At 39.9% G+C, this 19,639-nt stretch overlaps 1 protein-coding gene across 1 annotated transcript in view; it reads left to right on the forward strand.

Annotated features, from left to right (window-relative positions):
* Positions 1-19,639, forward strand: part of lamb2l (laminin, beta 2-like) — a 52,632-nt gene extending 32,993 nt beyond the window's left edge. The window contains exons 15-35 of the mRNA XM_053643197.1: positions 1,129-1,263; positions 1,356-1,517; positions 3,622-3,743; positions 7,001-7,121; positions 8,895-9,087; positions 9,302-9,445; positions 9,533-9,764; positions 9,846-10,009; positions 11,129-11,353; positions 11,516-11,730; positions 11,874-11,970; positions 12,081-12,453; positions 12,573-12,757; positions 12,941-13,188; positions 13,331-13,546; positions 14,462-14,606; positions 14,783-14,990; positions 16,336-16,477; positions 16,677-16,853; positions 16,963-17,122; positions 18,919-19,639. Coding sequence (XP_053499172.1) covers positions 1,129-1,263; positions 1,356-1,517; positions 3,622-3,743; positions 7,001-7,121; positions 8,895-9,087; positions 9,302-9,445; positions 9,533-9,764; positions 9,846-10,009; positions 11,129-11,353; positions 11,516-11,730; positions 11,874-11,970; positions 12,081-12,453; positions 12,573-12,757; positions 12,941-13,188; positions 13,331-13,546; positions 14,462-14,606; positions 14,783-14,990; positions 16,336-16,477; positions 16,677-16,853; positions 16,963-17,122; positions 18,919-19,052 — 3,798 coding nt within the window. The 3' untranslated portion in view covers positions 19,053-19,639. The remainder of the gene's footprint in view (positions 1-1,128; positions 1,264-1,355; positions 1,518-3,621; positions 3,744-7,000; positions 7,122-8,894; positions 9,088-9,301; positions 9,446-9,532; positions 9,765-9,845; positions 10,010-11,128; positions 11,354-11,515; positions 11,731-11,873; positions 11,971-12,080; positions 12,454-12,572; positions 12,758-12,940; positions 13,189-13,330; positions 13,547-14,461; positions 14,607-14,782; positions 14,991-16,335; positions 16,478-16,676; positions 16,854-16,962; positions 17,123-18,918) is intronic.

Consider the following 19,639-nt stretch of genomic DNA (forward strand, 5'->3'; position numbering starts at 1 on the left):
CAACTGCCCAGTTGTATAAATGAGATAATTGTAAGTCGTTCTGGATAAGAGCGTCTGCCAAATGCTGTAAAGATGAATGTACTGTCTTTACTGTTTGCCTGCATCTCAATACCATCTACCACCGCCCCAATGGGTCAACTAGTCTATGCAACCCAAGTACTAAATATGCTGGTGCTGCAGTGCTGGTCTAGTTATGCACTATATACTGTTCTAGGAAACAGACAGTGATGGTTTATGCAACACACACATACAAACACTGGGATGTCACCATACTGTATAGTTGAAGTGACCCGGAATAACTTATGAAAACAGAAGTCTGCCAGTCTGTCAGATGGTGTTAGTTATGCCTGCCTCACACAGAAAAACACTCATCACCTCTCTCTCTCTCTCTCTCTCTCTCGCTCTCTCTCTCACGTTCTCTTTCTTTATGTTCTTCTCCCATACAAATGACACTTTCTCACCTATTTTTACACATTCCTTTATTGTGAGACTGTCATAACGCCACCATACATCCCCTAGGCACTCACAGTTTATATCCGTGTCTCATTCACTGTAACCGTCTCTCAATTAAATTTGATTTGTATAGCACTTTTGACAATGGACATTGTCACAAAGCACCTTTACAGAAATAAATACATTCAGGATATACATTTTAAATGTGTGAATTTATCCCTAATGAGCAAGCCAGAGGTGACGGTAGCAAGGGAAAACTCCTTGAGACGATACGAGAAATAAACCTTGAGAGGAACCAGACTCAAAAGGTCAATCTCTCTGCCTTCATGCTTTTTAACTGTACTTGTAAACATAGTGATGCACTCTGGTCTGATTCATGCTTGAGCTTGGGTTACTGTCTGTGTGGTGTTTTGCATTTTCTCCCTGTATCCGTCTGGGTTTTCTCCCACTTGCGAGTAGGGGGATTGGATATGCGAAACTAGTCCTAGATGTGAATGTGTATGCACTTGCGTCTCCTCCAGGGTGTATTTCTGTCTCATGCCCAGTGTACCTGGGATAGACTCCAGATCCAGCATGACTCAAACCAGGATAAAGCGGTTACTCAGGATGAACGAATGAAACAATCATATTGATAGATGCAACCTCCATGTTCTGCTTTATTTTGTCTGTCTTTAGGGGAATCCTCGCCCTCTGGCTGTAAGTGACTGCACACAGCATCTCGGTAACTTGCTGAGGAGATACAGACGCCATCGGCACATCACCCAGCAGCAGAGGGCGGCTCTGAGACGCATCCGGCAGCTTCAGCAGACCGTGCGTCCTCATCCCTCTTCTTCTCCTCTGAACATTTGGAGGTTGTTGTCTTATTTCGCTTGTGTGTTCATTTTTTGGGTGTTTTTCTGTAGCCCGATGTGACCATTGCACACAGAGAGAGATATACAGATCAGATGGTCACCTGGACCGGGCCAGGCTTTGCTCGAGTTAAAGATGGCGCTGGCCTTGTGTTTACCATCGAAGACATCCCGTATGCCATGGAGTATGATATCATGATTCGCTATGAACCGGAGGTGTGTAGCTGTGATTTTAGACTCTCTTTGAAAGTCTTTCTAACTATACGTGATCTGGATGTGTATATATTAGAAGAGTTGATACAGTATGTCACAAAAGTGAGTACACCCCTCACATTTTTGTAAATATTTGATTATATCTTTTCAGGTGACAACACTGAAGAAATGACACTTTGCTACAATGTAAAGTAGTGAGTGTACAGCTTGTGTAACAGTGTAAATTTTCTGTCCCCTCAAAATAACTCAACACACAGCCATTAATGTCTAAACCGCTGGCAATAAAAGTGAGTACACCCCTAGGTGAAAATGTCCAAATTGGGCCCAATTAGCCATTTTCCCTCCCCGGTGTCATGTGACTTGTTAGTGTTACAAGGTCTCAGGTGTAAATGGGGAGCAGGTGTGTTAAATTTGGTGTCATCGCTCTCACACTCCCTCATACTGGTCACTGGAAGTTCAACATGGTACCTCATGGTAAAGAACTCTCTGAGGATCTGAAAAAAAGAATTGTTGCTCTACATAAAGATGGCCTAGGCTATAAGAAGATTGCCAAGACCCTGACATTGAGCTGCAGCACGGTGGCCAAGACCATACAGCGGTTTAACAGGACAGGTTCCACTCAGAACAGGCCTCGCCATGGTCGACCAAAGAAGTTGAGTGCACGTGCTCAGTGTCATATCCAGAGGTTGTCTTTGGGAAATAGACGTATGAGTGCTGCCAGCATTGCTGCAGAGGTTGAAGGGGTGGGGAGGGGTCAGCCTGTCAGTGCCCAGACCATACGCCGCACACTGCATCAAATTGGTCTGCATGGCTGTCGTCCCAGAAGGAAGCCTCTTCTAAAGATGATGCACAAGAAAGCCCGCAAACAGTTTGCTGAAGACAAGCAGACTAAGGACTTGGATTACTGGAACCATGTCCTGTGGTCTGATGAGACCAAGATAAACTTATTTGGTTCAGTGTCAAGAGTGTGTGTCAAGAGTGTGTGGCGGCAACCAGGTGAGGAGTACAAAGACAAGTGTGTCTTGCCTACAGTCAAGCATGGTGGTGGGAGTGTCATGGTCTTGGGCTGCATGAGTGCTGGGAGCTACAGTTCATTGAGGGAACCATGAATGCCAACATGTACTGTGACATACTGAAGCAGAGCATGATCCCAGCATGTATTCCAGCATGATAACGACCCCAAACACACCTCCAAGACGACCACTGCCTTGCTAAAGAAGCTGAGTGTGAAGGTGATGGACTGGCCAAGCATGTCTCCAGACATAAACCCTATTGAGCATCTGTGGGGCATCCTCAAACGGAAGGTGGCGGAGCACAAGGTCTCTAACATCCACCAGCTCTGTGATGTCATTATGGAGGAGTGGAAGAGGACTCCAGTGGCAACCTGTGAAGCTCTGGTGAACTCCATGCCCATGAGGGTTAAGGCAGTGCTGGAAAATAATGGTGGCTGCACAAAATATTGACACTTTGGGCCCAATTTGGACATTTTCACTTAGGGGTGTACTCACTTTTGTTGCCAGCGGTTTAGACATTAATGGCTGTGTGTTGAGTTATTTTGAGGGGACAGAAAATTTACACTGTTACACAAGCTGTACACTCACTACTTTACATTGTAGCAAAGTGTCATTTCTTGTGTTGTCACATGAAAAGATATAATCAAATATTTACAAAAATGTGAGGGGTGTACTCACTACTGTATGCAGAATGCGTGAGAAGAATCAAGGTAGTAACTGCGGTATAATTCAGTTATATTTCAAATGTACATGAAGAATAAATTGCACCTTTCGCAGCTCCAATTTTTTTGCTTTGTGTAGCTGAAATTGCTTTGTGTTGGTAACCTACTAGGCAAGCCTGACTTTAGTATACTGCTGATGTCATGGTTTCCCTCCTAATATTGTAATTAATGTGCTGCTTAACAACAATTTATGTGGTAATGTTCACATGATGATTTAACTTACATTTATTTATTATTATTATTATTTATTATTATTATTATTATTATTATTATTATTACATTGTTTTCTATGTTATACACTATCAACTGATTATCAGTATTTTTTATTACTTTTTATTAAAAAAAGTTTTTATACTCACTTGTTGTACACAGTCTACAGAGGACTGGGAGGCCATTGTGAGTGTCACATCTGTGTTACTGTCCACCAGTACTCGCTGCGGGAACCTGCTTCCCACTGAGCAGCTCTACACTGTCACACTACTACACAACAAGAGGTAACATCACTTTTATATACACATGATTTAATATTGTGTGTAGGATTTAATATTAATGATTTAAAAAGTGTGTGTAGGAATATGTGTGACTAAAACACAGTGGGACAGTGTGGTTATTTTCCAAAACAGCACGTCGCTAAGTGACTTATTCCTCTTTTACTACAACAATCTTCCAAAAAAAGAATCTGAATTTACTAATAAACAACACTTCATACTTTTATCCTTTTCTAGTTAACTTATAGTTTAAGTTAAAGTGGCAACTTACTGAATGTTACAAAGCACTGGAGACTCCTTCCATAAATGTCAAATAAACATCTCTTTACAGTAAACTTCAACTTATCAACGAGCATATGTTTTTTCTTAATTAAATAACACCACATAATTTTATCCATTTATTATTATGCTTTGATTCTGTGGCGCGTCCGGCATATAAATCCCTGTGAATGAGTTGTTATTACTGTATGGTAACAATAAAGTATTAGAATGAGTGCATAAGCCCTTTAACAGGCAGCTCAACCAGACATTTACACACGTATATCCAATATATAGTGTTCATAATTTTGCCTTCAAATTTTACCTTTATTGCAAGGTTATACATACAGAGTATTTTTGATATAATATATCCACAAGAGGACACTTTCCATTTTTGAAATGCATCTTTGAAATTGAATGAATATCGGACAGTGACATCACCAGCCCTACTAATTCTTCAAGTTACCGAGCTAAGATGTCAAAAGTCTGTAAAAAGATAAAGCACATACCTTGTTTTGGACTTTCCACTCTTAACATTATGAAGATATAATATTACAGTCATGCCCCTGTATATATACAGTATGTATGAGATGTTAAAACGTGTTACCACACGGTCGCTAAACTGAAGGGACTTAGTGGGAGTTCCCCGCCCTGCTGTCAGTCAGCTGTGACCTAGATTAAATAACCAGCAATTTCACAAGCATAAGTTTTTATCAGCTTCTTGTTTTACAATGATTATCAAAAAGATGATGCATCAGAATGTATATTTAACAAAAAAGAAAGACCGACAAGTTAAGCAAGCTCACAAACTATGTGTGAGTGTCTATGGGTAAAACTTTTGTGAGCTTTTTACTAAAATATGTAGAATAAAGTCCAACTATGTGTGTAGGATATGTAGTATCTTTTATTTTGTTGTATTTGTTTGTTTGTTTGCTTTCTTTTTTATAGAAGGTGATAGTCTTAAAGAAAGTTATAGGCATGGTCTTGTCCTGTCTAGTGTGTGTGGGAGACTAAAAATATTTGATTATAATTTCCTCTCTAAGCACTTGGGAAAATGTCAGAACTGCTGTAGTAGAAAACTAATCAACACTTTCTGACCAATCAGAATCAAGAATTCAGCAGCACTGTTGTATAATATTTTTGTAATGATTGAGTCTATGGTTGCTAGACATTTTTTACTCTACACAGAGGATCAAGTTGACTGTCACTGTTAACCAGGTCCAACTCTGGCATTGCTCTTTGAGGATTTCCGGATATTTCAGCACAGCTGAGTGCTTGTGAGTGGTGTTATAATATAGCCGATCAGATCACTGATTCAGAACCAGGATCCTGGCAAAGCCTTTAGAGGAAATTAAACTTAGTGAGAGGCTGAAAATCCTTTATTCACACACTGACTGAATTAAAAACAGGACTAGTGAACTGAAGATTGGAATTTTTGAAGGTGACTTCTGTTTCCCAAAACACCGCTGTAGTCAACATGGTAAATAAAGTTAATAATACAATTTCAGTCCCTGAAACAAGTTTTTGCATCTATAAATAGATATTCTATTAGAAATAGAACTCTAATGTAAAGCTCTTACTCATGAGATGTACTAAATATTCAGAACATTTGTGAAGTTGGTTTAAACACTCCGACATTACTAGACCTTATCTATGTTTGTGCACTGATACCCTACACTACCGACTTAGCATGTCAATATGTGGCCAGAGCTGCCATGGGGCAAAAGCACTATATAAACAATGTTGAAATTACTAAGAACTAATTCTGTTTTTTTTTTTACTGAAGCATAGATCCACAACCTGTTCATGCTGATAGTGAGTAGTGTGAAAGTGAAGGCATGTGTGAGACCTGATCAAAGTGCGCAGTACGCTGTAATTTCCTCTGGTCCGGATGTGATTGGATCACTAGAGCATGGCTATTACTGCTGCTGTGTCCTGCTGGTGTGACGCTCAGGCAGAACCAATTAGGATAAGCTGACAATGGAGCACAGTGGCTCCAAAAAAAAAAACTCATCTCAGAAGTTAATTGAGCTCTTCCCTTACTTTGTTTGATTACGTTTCATTGGGTAAGAGCTAATCGTTGGTTGATGGTATATTGTGCTTTTACTACTGTCTGTTATCCACCTAAAATGCATGAGCACATTGCACTTATTGAACTAATAATTGTACAGATCATATGCTGTGGGGGTTTTTTTTTTTAGCATTTTTTCTCATTCCACTCATAAATTAAGTCCACTTGTCACTGATATGTGTCCCCACCAGTGGTAAGTGGTAGCTCAGTGGTTAGGACGTTGGACTTCTGATTGGAAGGTCATGATTTCAAATCCCACCAAAGGGTCCTTGAGCAAGGCCCTTAACCCTCAACGGCTCAGTTGTGTAAAAAAATTTATAATTGTAAGTTGCATTCTTTCAAATGCTGTAAATGTAATGTACCCATAAGAATGTCATGAAATGAAAGGAACAGTTTTCACCTTGGAGGGGGACATATATATATATATATACACATATATATATTATATTATATTATCCAACACTATATTATTATGTTATATTTTATATAAGTAAAAGACTTGAAGGATTTCCATTTGGTCACTGAGGTTAAGGTTCACTTGATATGAACAACAACTTCAAGCTAAATTGAATCGTTTAGAGTTGTCATTCATACAGGCTTTAAGTCTCTACAACATTATCTCAACAATCATTTGAATATATGCTTCTTCTGTTATTAAGCTTGTGTTGCATTGTGCAAGGCCCTTACCTAAAGCGCTTAGTAATCTCTCATCTCCATGAATTTTATGATCATGATTCTCATGCTCAAAGTCTGCTTAGTCGTTTTTGCTCAACTGTTGTCCAAGGCCAATCTTGTATAGTCTAGATAAGGAAGATACAAAGACAGAGACCTCTTCCAATTGTTTCTGGTTTGTAGACTACACATGATAAGACACCTGTACCACTGGGTATGAATGAACATTATGCATTTACTAACAGTGCTGAACTTCTCACAGGCACATCCTCATGCCCCAGCCTTTCTGCTTCGAGCCCAGCAACCGCTATGGGGTGGCCATCCGCTTTCAGCGCCATGCAGTCTCTCACAGACACCTCACTGCTCACATCCTCGCTGACTCGGTTAGGATACACACTCACTGCTCACTATTCATTAATTAGTACCTTTTCAGAACATTGGTTTAGAGATCTAAAGTGCTTGATGTATACGGGTCATTCTACACAAGTGGCACAAGTTCAGGCTTGGTAAAGTCTGAAAATAATTCTTCTTTGACAATTTTTTTATCTTTCTATTGGACAGTATCAAAAATTATAAATTGATTAAGGATAAACTAAAATCTTTTGATGTACTTGCAGAGTTTTACTACATTTTTCGACAGCACTAATAATTCTCACTGCCTACTGTATGTTCATGCAGTCATTCTGGTCTGCTCTCTGGCCTATTTTCTTGTCCACAGCCGGCTCTTTTTCTCTATAATTTGTAACATTATGGTTTACAAAATACACTGAATTTCACTACTGAAACAAACATGGTAATAAAATGCCAAAATGCCCAAAATTGCTAATCACTTATTTTAAGATGAGTACAGTAAGTACTCATCTTTATTGGTCACATGTACAATAGAGCACAGTGAAATTGTTTTCTTCGCATACCCAGCCTATCAGGAAGCTGGGGTCAGAGTGCAGGGTCAGCCATGATACAGCGCCCCTGGAGCAGAGAGGGTTAAGGGCCTTGCTCAAGGGCCCAACAGTGGCAGCTTGGCAGCGTTGGGCTTGAACCCCCGACCTTCAGATCAGTAACCCAGAGCCTTAATTGCCAAGCCACCACTGCCCCTAGTAGTAATAGAAGTAGTAGAAATCTAGCGTTGCATTTTAGTATTTTGTAGGTGTTTTGTAGTAACACAGGGAGAACTGTTTAGGAATTACAGACCTTTTTTTACAGAGTCCCTCCATTTTCACAGGCTCAAAAGTAATTGGACAACTTTCATGGCTTTCATGGCCTGTTTCTTCGTTATTTCATGACAAATTAAGGAGATTAAATGGTCTGGAGTTGATTCCGAGTGTTCATGGGTACTCTCAATATGCGATCCATTGAGGTGTCAGTGCAAGTGAAGGAGGCCATCATTAGGCTGAAAAAAACAAAACGGGGTGTAGCTTTAGTGCAGAAAGACTTTTGTGTATTTCGGTATTTACATGAAAAAAAAAATCATATAAAATATTTGTAAAAATTAAGCAACTATTTCCAAAAATAGTTTTTAAGACTGGACAAGCTCGTGTCCTGTTAATTTCAGTAGAGATTTAGAAGTTCTATTAGAAAATGTTTAAATTTTCAGTGGAACATGCAATGCGTAATAGAAAAGAGCTTTTTTTTTCTATTAAAAAATTAAAAGTCTATTGTTTTGCACCACAGTAGAATGACACCTATACGAAATTTACGAAACTTTGCATGTTTATTAATCTGTGAGTTATTAATCTGTGAGTTATTAAAATGTGCGTATGTCATTGCCTAATAATTCTATAGTAGCAGGTCGCCATCTTGTGGTGCTGTTAAACATATCCTCGTGTGAGGGTGCGAATTAAATTCGCTTTAAGAAACACTAAATAAGACATGCTGGAGTTACTGAAAAATAATATTTTAAATTGAAAAAGTTTTTTTTTTTTACTAAAATTAGGGTAGAATGACTCTTGCTTACTGAGAAATAAGATTCGCCTTCATCAGTTTCAAACTTTAAGTTAAGGTCATTTCAAAATATACTGAAGTTATAAAGCAAACGTTATCGGTTTATTAAAATAAAATTTACTCATTTTCTGCTCACCTTACCCTGACCCTTGTATGTCTCTGTATATTCCTCTCTGAGTGACGTTCCATCTTTGTATCTCATCTGTCCTCTCTAGCTTGTATTAATCCCCCGGTATGAGGAGTTGCCAGGGTTCATGGGTAACGATCCCCTGGCTGTGCAGCGGCGAGAGGAAATGATGCGCTACATGTGTCTGGACTCCTTTATGGTTGCGCCAATGCCGATTCTGGCTGATATATGCATCAAATTGATCTGCAGCATCTCCTCTCTCATGCATAATGGAGCATTACGTGAGTTTTTAGGCACCATGACTCAAAATCCAAGGCTTTTGTGGCCTTTAGTTAAGTTTAATTAAGGCCATTAGTTATTGTAGTATTAGTTAAGGCCCTGAAAATTATCATCACAAAGAAATTATACAAATATGCAACATACAGTAAATCATTATGTTAAAAATCACATTGTAGCTTGATGTAACTGCATCTTTACTATTTTGTCCCTATATAGCTTGTCAGTGTGACCCTCAGGGTTCACTGAATGTCGACTGTAAAAAGATTGGAGGTCAGTGTCAGTGTAAACCCAACATAATTGGCCGTAACTGTAACCAGTGTGCACCGAGAACATATGGATTTGGACCCTACGGCTGCACTGGTACGTTGCCTGCTAGAGATTCGTCAGTGGTAAACTTAGTAGTATGTGACACTTCTTTTTTTTTAAATTCCTCTGTATTTCCTTCAGCCTGTAACTGCCACCTCGATGGCTCTGATGCTCAGCAGTGTGACCCAGTTACAGGGCAGTGCCCTTGCAACACCGGGGCCTTTGGGCGGCAGTGCTCTGAATGCCAGCCTGGTCAATGGGGCTTCCCTAACTGCAGACCGTGCCATTGTAATGGACACTCAGAGACCTGTGATCCGCACACTGGCGCATGCCTTGACTGCAGAGACAACACAGCAGGCCATCAGTGTGAGAGGTTAGTCATAACATTCATCACCAATTGAGAATGTGTTGATTTGATGCAGCACAGATAACACAGCATATTACACTACTTTAGGTGCATGAATGGGTATCACGGTAACCCTGTGCTGGGTTCAGGAGAACATTGCCGACCTTGTCCGTGCCCAGGTAACCCAGGCAGTGGACATTCAAATGCAGATTCTTGCCACATGCAACATTCCTCCAAGCAGATCATCTGCCACTGCAAGCCAGGATACGCAGGTCAGTTTCATTAGCTAAGATTTCAGTGTCGGAATGAATGAATTAGTAAATTAATCAATCAGCTGAGCTTTTGGTTAAGCAGTCAGTTGCAGAACTGTTCTTCCAGCTGAGATGTCATTCAACAGTCATTCCCTTCATTTCCAACAAGCACCTAATTCAAAATTACATGAATGGTTTATAATTTTGCATTAAACACGCTTTACCCTTCATCCCACACAAAAGCCTTGTGTAGTGCCTTTTAAAGAAAAATGGCAGAGCTGATCAGCTTTCTAGGTGGGGCAGAGTTAATTTATTTGCCAAAAAATGTCAACAGAAACATGAAGTAAAGGCCTAGCCAGATCAGTTGCGTTACACACCACATAAATACCAAACTGACTTAACACACTTCCACCCTGCCTTCAATAACCGCACGTTACACTAATACACTATATGGCCAGAAGTTTGTGGACAGCATACCATCATACCCATATGTGTGCCTTCCCCAACCTGTTGCCCCAAGTTGTATAGGATGTATTTGTGGGATGTAGCACTACAATTTCCCTTCACTGAAACTAAGGAGCCCAAACATGTTCTAGCATGACAATGCCCCTTTGCACAAAGCGAGCTCCATAAGGACATGGCATGAAAGAATTTGAGTGGCCTGCATAAAGCCCTGACATCAACCCCACTGAACACCTTTAGGATAAACTGGAACACCACCCTGACCTTCTCGCCTGACATCAGTTCCGGACCTCACTAAGGCTCTTGTGGCTAGATGAACAAATTCCCACAGCCACGTTTTAAAATTCCATGGCAAAAGGGAACTAAATCTGGAATGGGATATTCAAAAAGCACATATGAACATTATGGTCAGGTTCCCACAAACTTTTGGGCATATGGTGTATTTCTTCATCAGTCAACCAGTCAATTCCAAAACACTGCTTCCAGTATGCATGTATTAATTTATTATAGTTTAATGTCATAGCTTTTAGTTTCCTATCCAACATTCTAGAAATTTCATTACTTCTCTTAAAGCATTTGCGTTGTCATTATATGAAATATATCATTTAATCTTCAGCTCTACATATTGAAAGACTAGTTATTGATATTTTGTTACTAACGTGGCATTGTATCTCTCAGGACATCGCTGTGACCGCTGTGCTCCAGGTTACTATGGCCACCCGGAGCAAGAAGAAGGAGAGTGTCGGCCATGTGAGTGTAACAGGAACATTGTGGCTGAAGACCCTGAATCATGTGACCCCCACACAGGCCAGTGCTTGAAGTGCCTTTACAACACAGATGGACCTTCATGTTCGGAGTGCAAGCCTGGCTACTATGGCAACGCCCTGGCCAGGGATTGTAGGTGTAAGTGTAACCAAATATTCTCTGATGACTTTGCTTTACGGTTATTCTCTTGCAACTGAGCTGTGTAAATCTGCTTTAGTATTGCGGTCTGGGTATTAAATGATAACGACAACACCTTGTATACTGTCTCATGTGTTTGACTTGTGTGCCTCTGCCCATCAGTGTGTACATGTATGAGATTGGGAACAGACCAGGAGTACTGCCTTGATGAGGTGTGTTACTGTGACAAACAGACCGGTGCATGTCCCTGCAGGCCTAACGTTGTTGGCAATAACTGTGACCAGTGTGCTGCCAACCACTGGAACCTGGGCATGGATGATGGCTGTGAGGCCTGTGAATGCCATCCACAGAACAGCTTTAGCTCACATTGCAACTTGGTATGCCTATAAACACATCTGCTAGTCATTTAAACATGGTACACTGGATTAGAGATGGACATATTCAGATTCTAAATTTCACACAAATTAAGGGAGGGGATTGATCACTCATAGCAATGTCTTTCCTTCTCACATGTGCATAGATCAGCGGGCAGTGTCACTGCCGGCAAGGTTTTGGGGGCAAGCAATGCACCGAGTGTGAGCCGTTCCACTGGGGTGATCCAGCAGTGTACTGTGAGGGTAAGAGTTTTTGAAAACGTCAACAAACATACCTGTTTTCACAGCAGTACAGGCTGTGTTAATTTGGGTCAAGGCTGCTTTTAACTCTTGCTTTTTTCGTTTTTGGGCAGAGTGTAAGTGTCACTGGCAGGGATCAGTGACAGGTCAATGTGACCGTATCACAGGGGCATGTGAGTGCAAAGGGTGGGCAGCAGGCCAACATTGTGACAGGTGCGACCGTGGTTTTACCGGACATTTCCCCAAGTGTGTTCCTTGCCACCCCTGCTTCCAGCTTTGGGACGACATTGTATGCCAAGTCAAACACGACATGGACAGAATCCGCTTCATTATAACCAAGATCCTGGAGATGGGCGAGGTGCCCGGAGTTGCCGACACCCGCATCCATGAGCTGGAGCGGAAGCTGGCTGAGATCCAGAAGCTGCTCCAGGATGGAGAAGGAGACAGGATTTATCAGCTGATCAACCAGGCCATTGACGACTTGAGGTAATACAGTCACACTGACCACTAGAGGGCACTCCTCTACAGCGCAACATGGCAGCCACATTCAGCATTTCTAGTTGTATTGAATGAAGGGCCTAAATCGTAATCTTTTAATGGTGCAGGGTTGAGATAGCTGTCACTGACGGCCGTTTGATGGATGCAGAGAGAGAACTGAACGTGACGACAGAGCATAACAACATCCTAAAACACAATTTGACAGCACTTGAGCGAGAGTTCAGGGATCTGAACACCACCTTTACTCATTGGCGTAGAGAACTGGAGAACTCTGTTAGTGTTGAAATTACAGGTAAACCCATAGAGAGGGATTTTTTTCTGACATGCCTGCGCACACAACGGGATCACTCCTATCGCATGACATTAAGAAAGCGTTTTATAATAATGTGTTAAGGCAATGCACGCTTTTATATCAGCCCACTAATCTTTTGCAATATTGAGACAATTTTGAAATACTTTCTCCCTGGCTGCCCAGGTCTGCTAAACGAAGTGCGGAAATACTACCAAGAGTCTTTGGACGCTGAGCAGAGGTGCAATGCTTCTGTTTATGGGGCTCAGAGTCCTGTGGAGCAGTCTCAAGACACACGCAACATGACCGAGGCCCTGCTGGACCAGAGAAAGGACAAGTTTATGCGCAATGTCACAGCTCAGAAGAAGTCCTTGTCGGAGCTCAAAAAGAAAGCAGAAAACATGGATGGAAAAGTCCATCAACTGAGCCAAAAGGTAGATAATTCATTTGTAAGGACACACTCATGCTGAAGTACTAGCTATAACATATATGGTGTACTACTGTGATGTACTGTAGGTACTAGGACAGATATTTGGTGCATTACACCTTTGCAAATTCCTTGTGCTCATTTCTCAGGTGTGTGGCAGCAGTGGCAATATGAGCGCTGATGGTTCATGTCCAGACAGCCCTTGTGGAGGTGTTGGTTGTAAGGACAGTGATGATAAACTAGTGTGTGGAGGGCCACACTGCAACGGCACTGTTGGCGAGTCAATCAGGGCGCTGGAGAAAGCCAATGATCTCAGCAAGAACCTGACAGCTGTCAGCGAGGACCTCATGAACATGGCCAAAAAGGTGTGTGTATATGTTCAAAAGTGTGTTTGTGGACTCTCATTGAGAGAAACAATGCTTGTACCTGGTTCAAAACATCTCTCTTTTTATGTTCTGTCAGTTTTAAGTCTGTTTGCGTTTTAGATTTAGACAAAAAGGGCTGTATTTGCATGAAGGTATCAATTTGATGTCACTACACTACAATTAGTTGCTAGAAAGGTGGGCAGAGTGGCTAAATGGCACATTTGCCTCGCACCTTTGGGGGTTGGGCATGTTCTCCCTGAGCTTTGGGGGTTTCCTCAGGGTTTTCCTCCCCCAGTCCAAAGACGTGTTGTAGGCTGATTGGTATTTCCAAATTGTATGATTTTGCCCTGCGATGGGTTGGCACCCTGCCTCCCACAATGTACCCCGTGTTCCCTGGAATAGGCTCCAAGCTCCCCATGACCCTGGATGGACAGGTGCTAAAAAAAATGGACAGCAGGAAATATTTCCATTCCTCAAGGCCTCAAGTGAGTGAAGAAACATAAGCATCCTTATTAGAATCTGTTAGTATTATGGTTAGAAGCATGGATGTGATATTACAGTTTTATTTTTCATCTCTTGCTATTTGTGATGGCATTACACTGTGTTACAAAAAAGAGGCAGAGCAACCTATTGACTATATACTGATGTGTTCGTGTTCGATCTGTTCTCAGTCCAGTTTTACTTGCTAAACAGTTAGGGAAGCCCAATGTCCTCCAATTATAAATCAACACTGTCTTGATGTTTGTTGTTTATGTGGTACAACAAGTGAATGTGTCTAGTTTTTCATATTCAACTGAATGTATTTCAAACATTTTCCCATCAAGAGATCATCACATCCCAGCCCTTTTTAAAAACCTGTCCAGATTTTGTGTCCATATTCTTTCAAACGCAATCTTTTTAAAATCCTCATCCCAGCTCCAGGACATTGCTACACTCACTGAGAATGTGAAGGCCCAGGCGATGAACACTCTGGACAAAGCTCAGAAGAAGAAAGAGTTGTTTGAAAAATCCAATAAGAAACTGAAAGATTTCATCCAGACGATCAGAGACTTTTTAACTGGTTGGTGCTTCATCAGGTTACTCTCTGTGAAGTGACATGATAATGTCATTAGAATGTCTCTTCTTCATCTTTTATGAGTAACTGGATATTCATACATATCTGCTAAATGATCTCTTTTCAGTCACACATGTAGTGGTGTGATTGAAAGTATAGATGTGACTATTTGTTGTTTTCAGAGGAAGGAGCAGATCCAGAGAGCATAGAGAAAGTGGCACAGCAGGTTTTGGCCATCACGCTGCCAGTCAATCGGACTGAACTGGACAGCATAGTTCTGCAGATAAAAGACACCATTGCCAACCTCACCGACGTGGATGGAGTCTTCAACTACTCCGCTGAGCAGCTGGCCAAAGCCAAGCACCTGCTCGATAGAGCCACCAATGAACAGTAAGTGAGATCCACATGAAGAAAAGGACACACATCTCTCAATTTTGGTGCTTAGTGGTATAACACTCATTTAGCTCATTTAGTTGGATACAAGCCAATTTTCTCACCTGTTCTCACCAATTTTGCTATATTCATGGTCAGAAGTTAATTTGCCTGCACTGGTATGCTCAGAGTGATTCCTAGATCATGTGACATTGAAAATCTGTGAGCAGTGGAATTTTCAAACTTAATTTAGTCCAAAATTGTGTTTATGTTTCTGTCTGTCAAGCGCTACTTTTAGCATAGGTGGAAGTGACATCAAGTGAAGGTGGAAAAGGTCTATCCCACTCTCATAACTTTCTTTTTTTATGGATGTACACGATTTATGACACCCCAATTTAATATAAATAGCCTTCTTCACATAGCTCCTAAATGTGAATAATCGTTAACATGCCATTATGTGTGGAACTGCATAGAATCAGTGAAATGTCTGAAACAGTTACATTTAATTTACTATTATTAAATTATACACTCAGCAGACACTTTAATAAGATCTATGCAAGGATCCAGTCAGCTAATCACATGGCAGCAGTGCAATACATAAAATCATGCAGATACAGGTCAAGAGCTTAAGTTCATTATTTTCCGTATATGTGATCTTTGTGACTTTGGCATGTGTTTTGGTTTGAGAATTTCAGAAACTGCTAATCTCCTGGGGATTTCACATACAACAGTCTCCAGAGTTTATACAAATGGTGCGAAAAACAAAGAACATCCAGTGAGTGGCAGTTGTGCAAGTGGAAATACCTCATTGATAGAGGTTAGAGGAGAAGAGAATGGCAAGAATGATTTGTGCTGACAAGAAGGTTATAGTAATTTAAATAATCAATCTTTACAACTATGGTAAACAGATGCAACATGCGAACCTTGAGGCGGATGGGCTAAAACCGCAGAAGACCACACCGGGTTCCACTTTTGTCAACCAAGAACAAGAATCTGAGGTTACAGTGGGCACAGGCTCATCCAAAATGGACAGATTGGAAAAACATCATCCGTTTTGTTTTGTTTTTTTTAAATCTTGTACTGTTTTTTGTAGCCTCTGATTCCTGTTCTTCCTATCCAGCTCTTGTTCAGCATCATCATAATTTTTGCACTGTGCTACTGCCATGTAATTGGTTCATTGGGTAATTACATGAATGTGTATGTGTACTGGTTTTCCTAATAAAGTGGTCTGTGAGCCCATAGCTACATTTGGACCCATAGGACAATATTTTTCTTTTAGTGTATGCATTGTGAAAATAAGGCCTGATGTCTTTGAAAATGCTATTTTTGACACATTAAGTGACTTGTGGTTTTGTTTGTGTAGGGAAAATGCAGGGAAAATTGGTGATGTTATTAACAAGACTAAAGAGGCAATGAACACTACTCAGGAGGCCATAGAGAAGGCAATGACGGCAATAGAGAAAGCCTTGGAAAACCTCAACAGCACACAGAGCGTTACTACAATGGTATGCTGGAAGCTTAAGTTTGTGTACATGCATTGCATGTGTATGTGTTTGTGCGTATGTGTGTTTCATTCGTGTATGACTGCACTTAATTGGCAGGTTGTAATGACAGTAATTATATTGTCACATCAATATTTGTAATGTTACTTTATTTCTTTCTCATATCTCTTATATTTTGTCCTTATCAACACATTTTGACCAGGTGGAAGACAAACTCTCAAATTTAGAAGCCAACCTTATGGATATGATGATGCGTTTGGCTAATTTATCCCAAGAAGTGGATTTTTTGAAAAATAAGACAGAACAAAACAGACAGCAGGCACAGGAAGCCAAGGCGGTATCAGAGAATGCCACTCAGGCTGCCTCTGAACTAACAGAGGTACGTTTGTTAAGCACAATTATGACTTTACATTTTCTATCTCTATACCTTGGGCTGAGGTACTATACATGCTTGTTATATTTTTTTTTTGTGTATGTGTTTGTACCAGGATTTGTCACATGTTGAGAGTCGTTATAAGGAACTAAAAGATCAGATTGATTCTTTGGGAGGACCGGCACCAAGCAATATTACCCAGAAAGCAGTGGACATGAAGAACGAGGCCGAGGATCTTCTCAGGAAAGCCAACAAGGACATGGAAACACTTAAAAGTACGTCTATACAGACCCTTGAGTGAGACACGTAACTCTGACATCAGCCATGCCTCCTGGTTGCATAAAACATAATGGGAGACTCTAATGATTGTTAAGAGCAAGTCAGAATTTGTTTGCGCAAATTCTGTTGGGTGTCCGAATCGGAAAAGTTTTGATAGACACGTTCATTTTTACTGCATACCACTGAATCGAACACCTTTCTGAGCGAAAAGAAGACAGTTAGCGGTCAATTACTGAGCTATGTAGCTAAGTGTTATAACAGTGAAGTTGGCATGCTAACTAAGAATTTAAGAAGTTTAGATTGCTAGTTAGCTTATGTGCCTAATCTATATTGCTTTAAAAAAAATAAGCAGCTTGCCTAAAATCTACATACAGAAACTAGCTAACTTTGTACAGCTAACAAATGTGTTTATGGCCTCTCACTGGCTGTTACCTCAGCTTTCAGTACCACAATGTCCTTGATGTAATCATTAAACAGTACCTCTTGAATGTGCCCACAAACAACAAAGTTGTAATCATCAACTAGACTTTCTAGTATAAACACTATATATATATGTGTGTGTGTGTGTGTGTGTGTGTTTGTATATATATAAATATATATATATATATATATATATATATATATATATATATATATATATAAAATCTTTTTTTGCATTATGTTTTTCATTTAGTACTGCCCTGAATAAGCTGTTTCACATAAAAGATGTTTACATATAGTCCACAAGACACAATAACTGAATGAGCCAGTTCTGAAGTTTAGTTACACTTGATTCTTAATACTGTGTGTCGTAACCCTGGATGAAACGACTGTTTTTATGTTTTGTGATAGTTCTTCATGAGTCCCTTGTTTGTCCTGAACAGTTAAACTGCCCACTGTTCTTCAGAAAAATCCTCCAGGTCCTGCACTTTACTTGCTTTTCCATCATCTTCTGCATATTCAACCCCTTTCCAACAGTGACTATATGATGTTGAGATCCATCTTTTCACACTGAGGACAACTGAGGAACTCGTACACTATAAAATTATTACATAAGGTGGAACCATTTACTGATGCTCAAGAAGGCAACGCGATACATTAAGAGCCAGTAGGGTGTAAACTTCTAAACAGGATAACCGGTGTAATTTGTTATTATTTTGTCTTCTGGGAAACATGTAAATATCTCATGTAGCTTCTGAAGGGCAGTACTAAATGTAAAATATAAGATCTTTAAACAAAATAACAATTTATGGTGATCATCCTGTTCAAAAGTTTACACCCCCTGGCTCTTAATGTATCATGTTGCCTTCTTGAGCATCAGTGAATGTTTGTACCTTTTGTAATAATTTTGTATGAGTCCCTCATTTTGCCCTCACTGTTAAAAGATGGCTGATATAGCTTATTTAGGGCAGTAATAAATAAAAATCTAAATACAATCTTTATGATCCCTCTTTTTTTTTAATTATTAACATTTTGCAGATTCTGCATGGCATATGTAAATTTATGACCTCAACTGTATATCCAGCCATTGCACTTTAGGGCACTGCTTTTAGTGGTAATCCATAATAATAATAAATGGATAAGATTTTAGCTAACGTCAATACGATCCCTAAAAAAAAAATCTTGATTGATTCTACAGTCAGATTATAGTAGCATAAGTAGCATCAGTTTGCTAGGCTACTCGGATCTTTGCAATCAGGTTGTGCACACGTCACATTTTCTTTACAAACACCAAAGGGATCTATTTTTAATTAGACATGACCCTCTTTTCTGTGTAAACTGCAATAATCTTGTGCTGTTTTGTGTTTTGTAGAGCTGGAGCGAAAACTGCAGAAGAATGAGCAGAGAATGCAACAGCAGCGGGATGAGCTGGCGAAGCTGGAAAGCAATGTTACAGACATCAGAAATTTCATCAGAGAAAAAGTCTCTGGCTATAACACTTGCTAGTAATGACAAAATCAATTCATTCAGAACATTAGGATTTGTTTAGCCTACCACATTAACTCAGGACTTCTGTCAATGTCAGTCAAATCTGCTGTGTTTCTAATGTGAGGGATTGACTACTTATTCCTCCTAACTGTCAGCCTGAAGACCTGTTAAGAAAAAAAAGAAAAAAACTTGCCAGATTACCCTGAAACTGGAAAGAGCAACTGATAATAAATCAATAAAAAGCATAATTTTTAACTAATAAAAATTGCAAATTTGATTGTAATTATGTAAATGGGGATTTTTAATAAAAAAAAAAGATACATTTTATATTATTTCCATGTAAATTATAGCAAAATTACCACCTTGTCAAAATGGTATGGGATGAAAATTTATATAATAATTTCTTACAAGTACTTTGTATTCATTACGTGCTCAAGTGTTCTCCATTATGACAAAAAGTTACCTCTAAGGGCATTGAGAAAAACCTCGTTTGGATTAAAAAAGTATTCTTTATAGTAATGTGAGTGAACTGCTAAGGGTAATAAATATACATTTGATAAAATATTTGGAATTAAAAGGAAGTGATTGTTTTTTTGACATTCAAC

This window comes from Ictalurus furcatus, chromosome 15, assembly GCF_023375685.1.
Source record: "Ictalurus furcatus strain D&B chromosome 15, Billie_1.0, whole genome shotgun sequence".
Taxonomy (NCBI): Eukaryota; Metazoa; Chordata; class Actinopteri; order Siluriformes; family Ictaluridae; genus Ictalurus; species Ictalurus furcatus.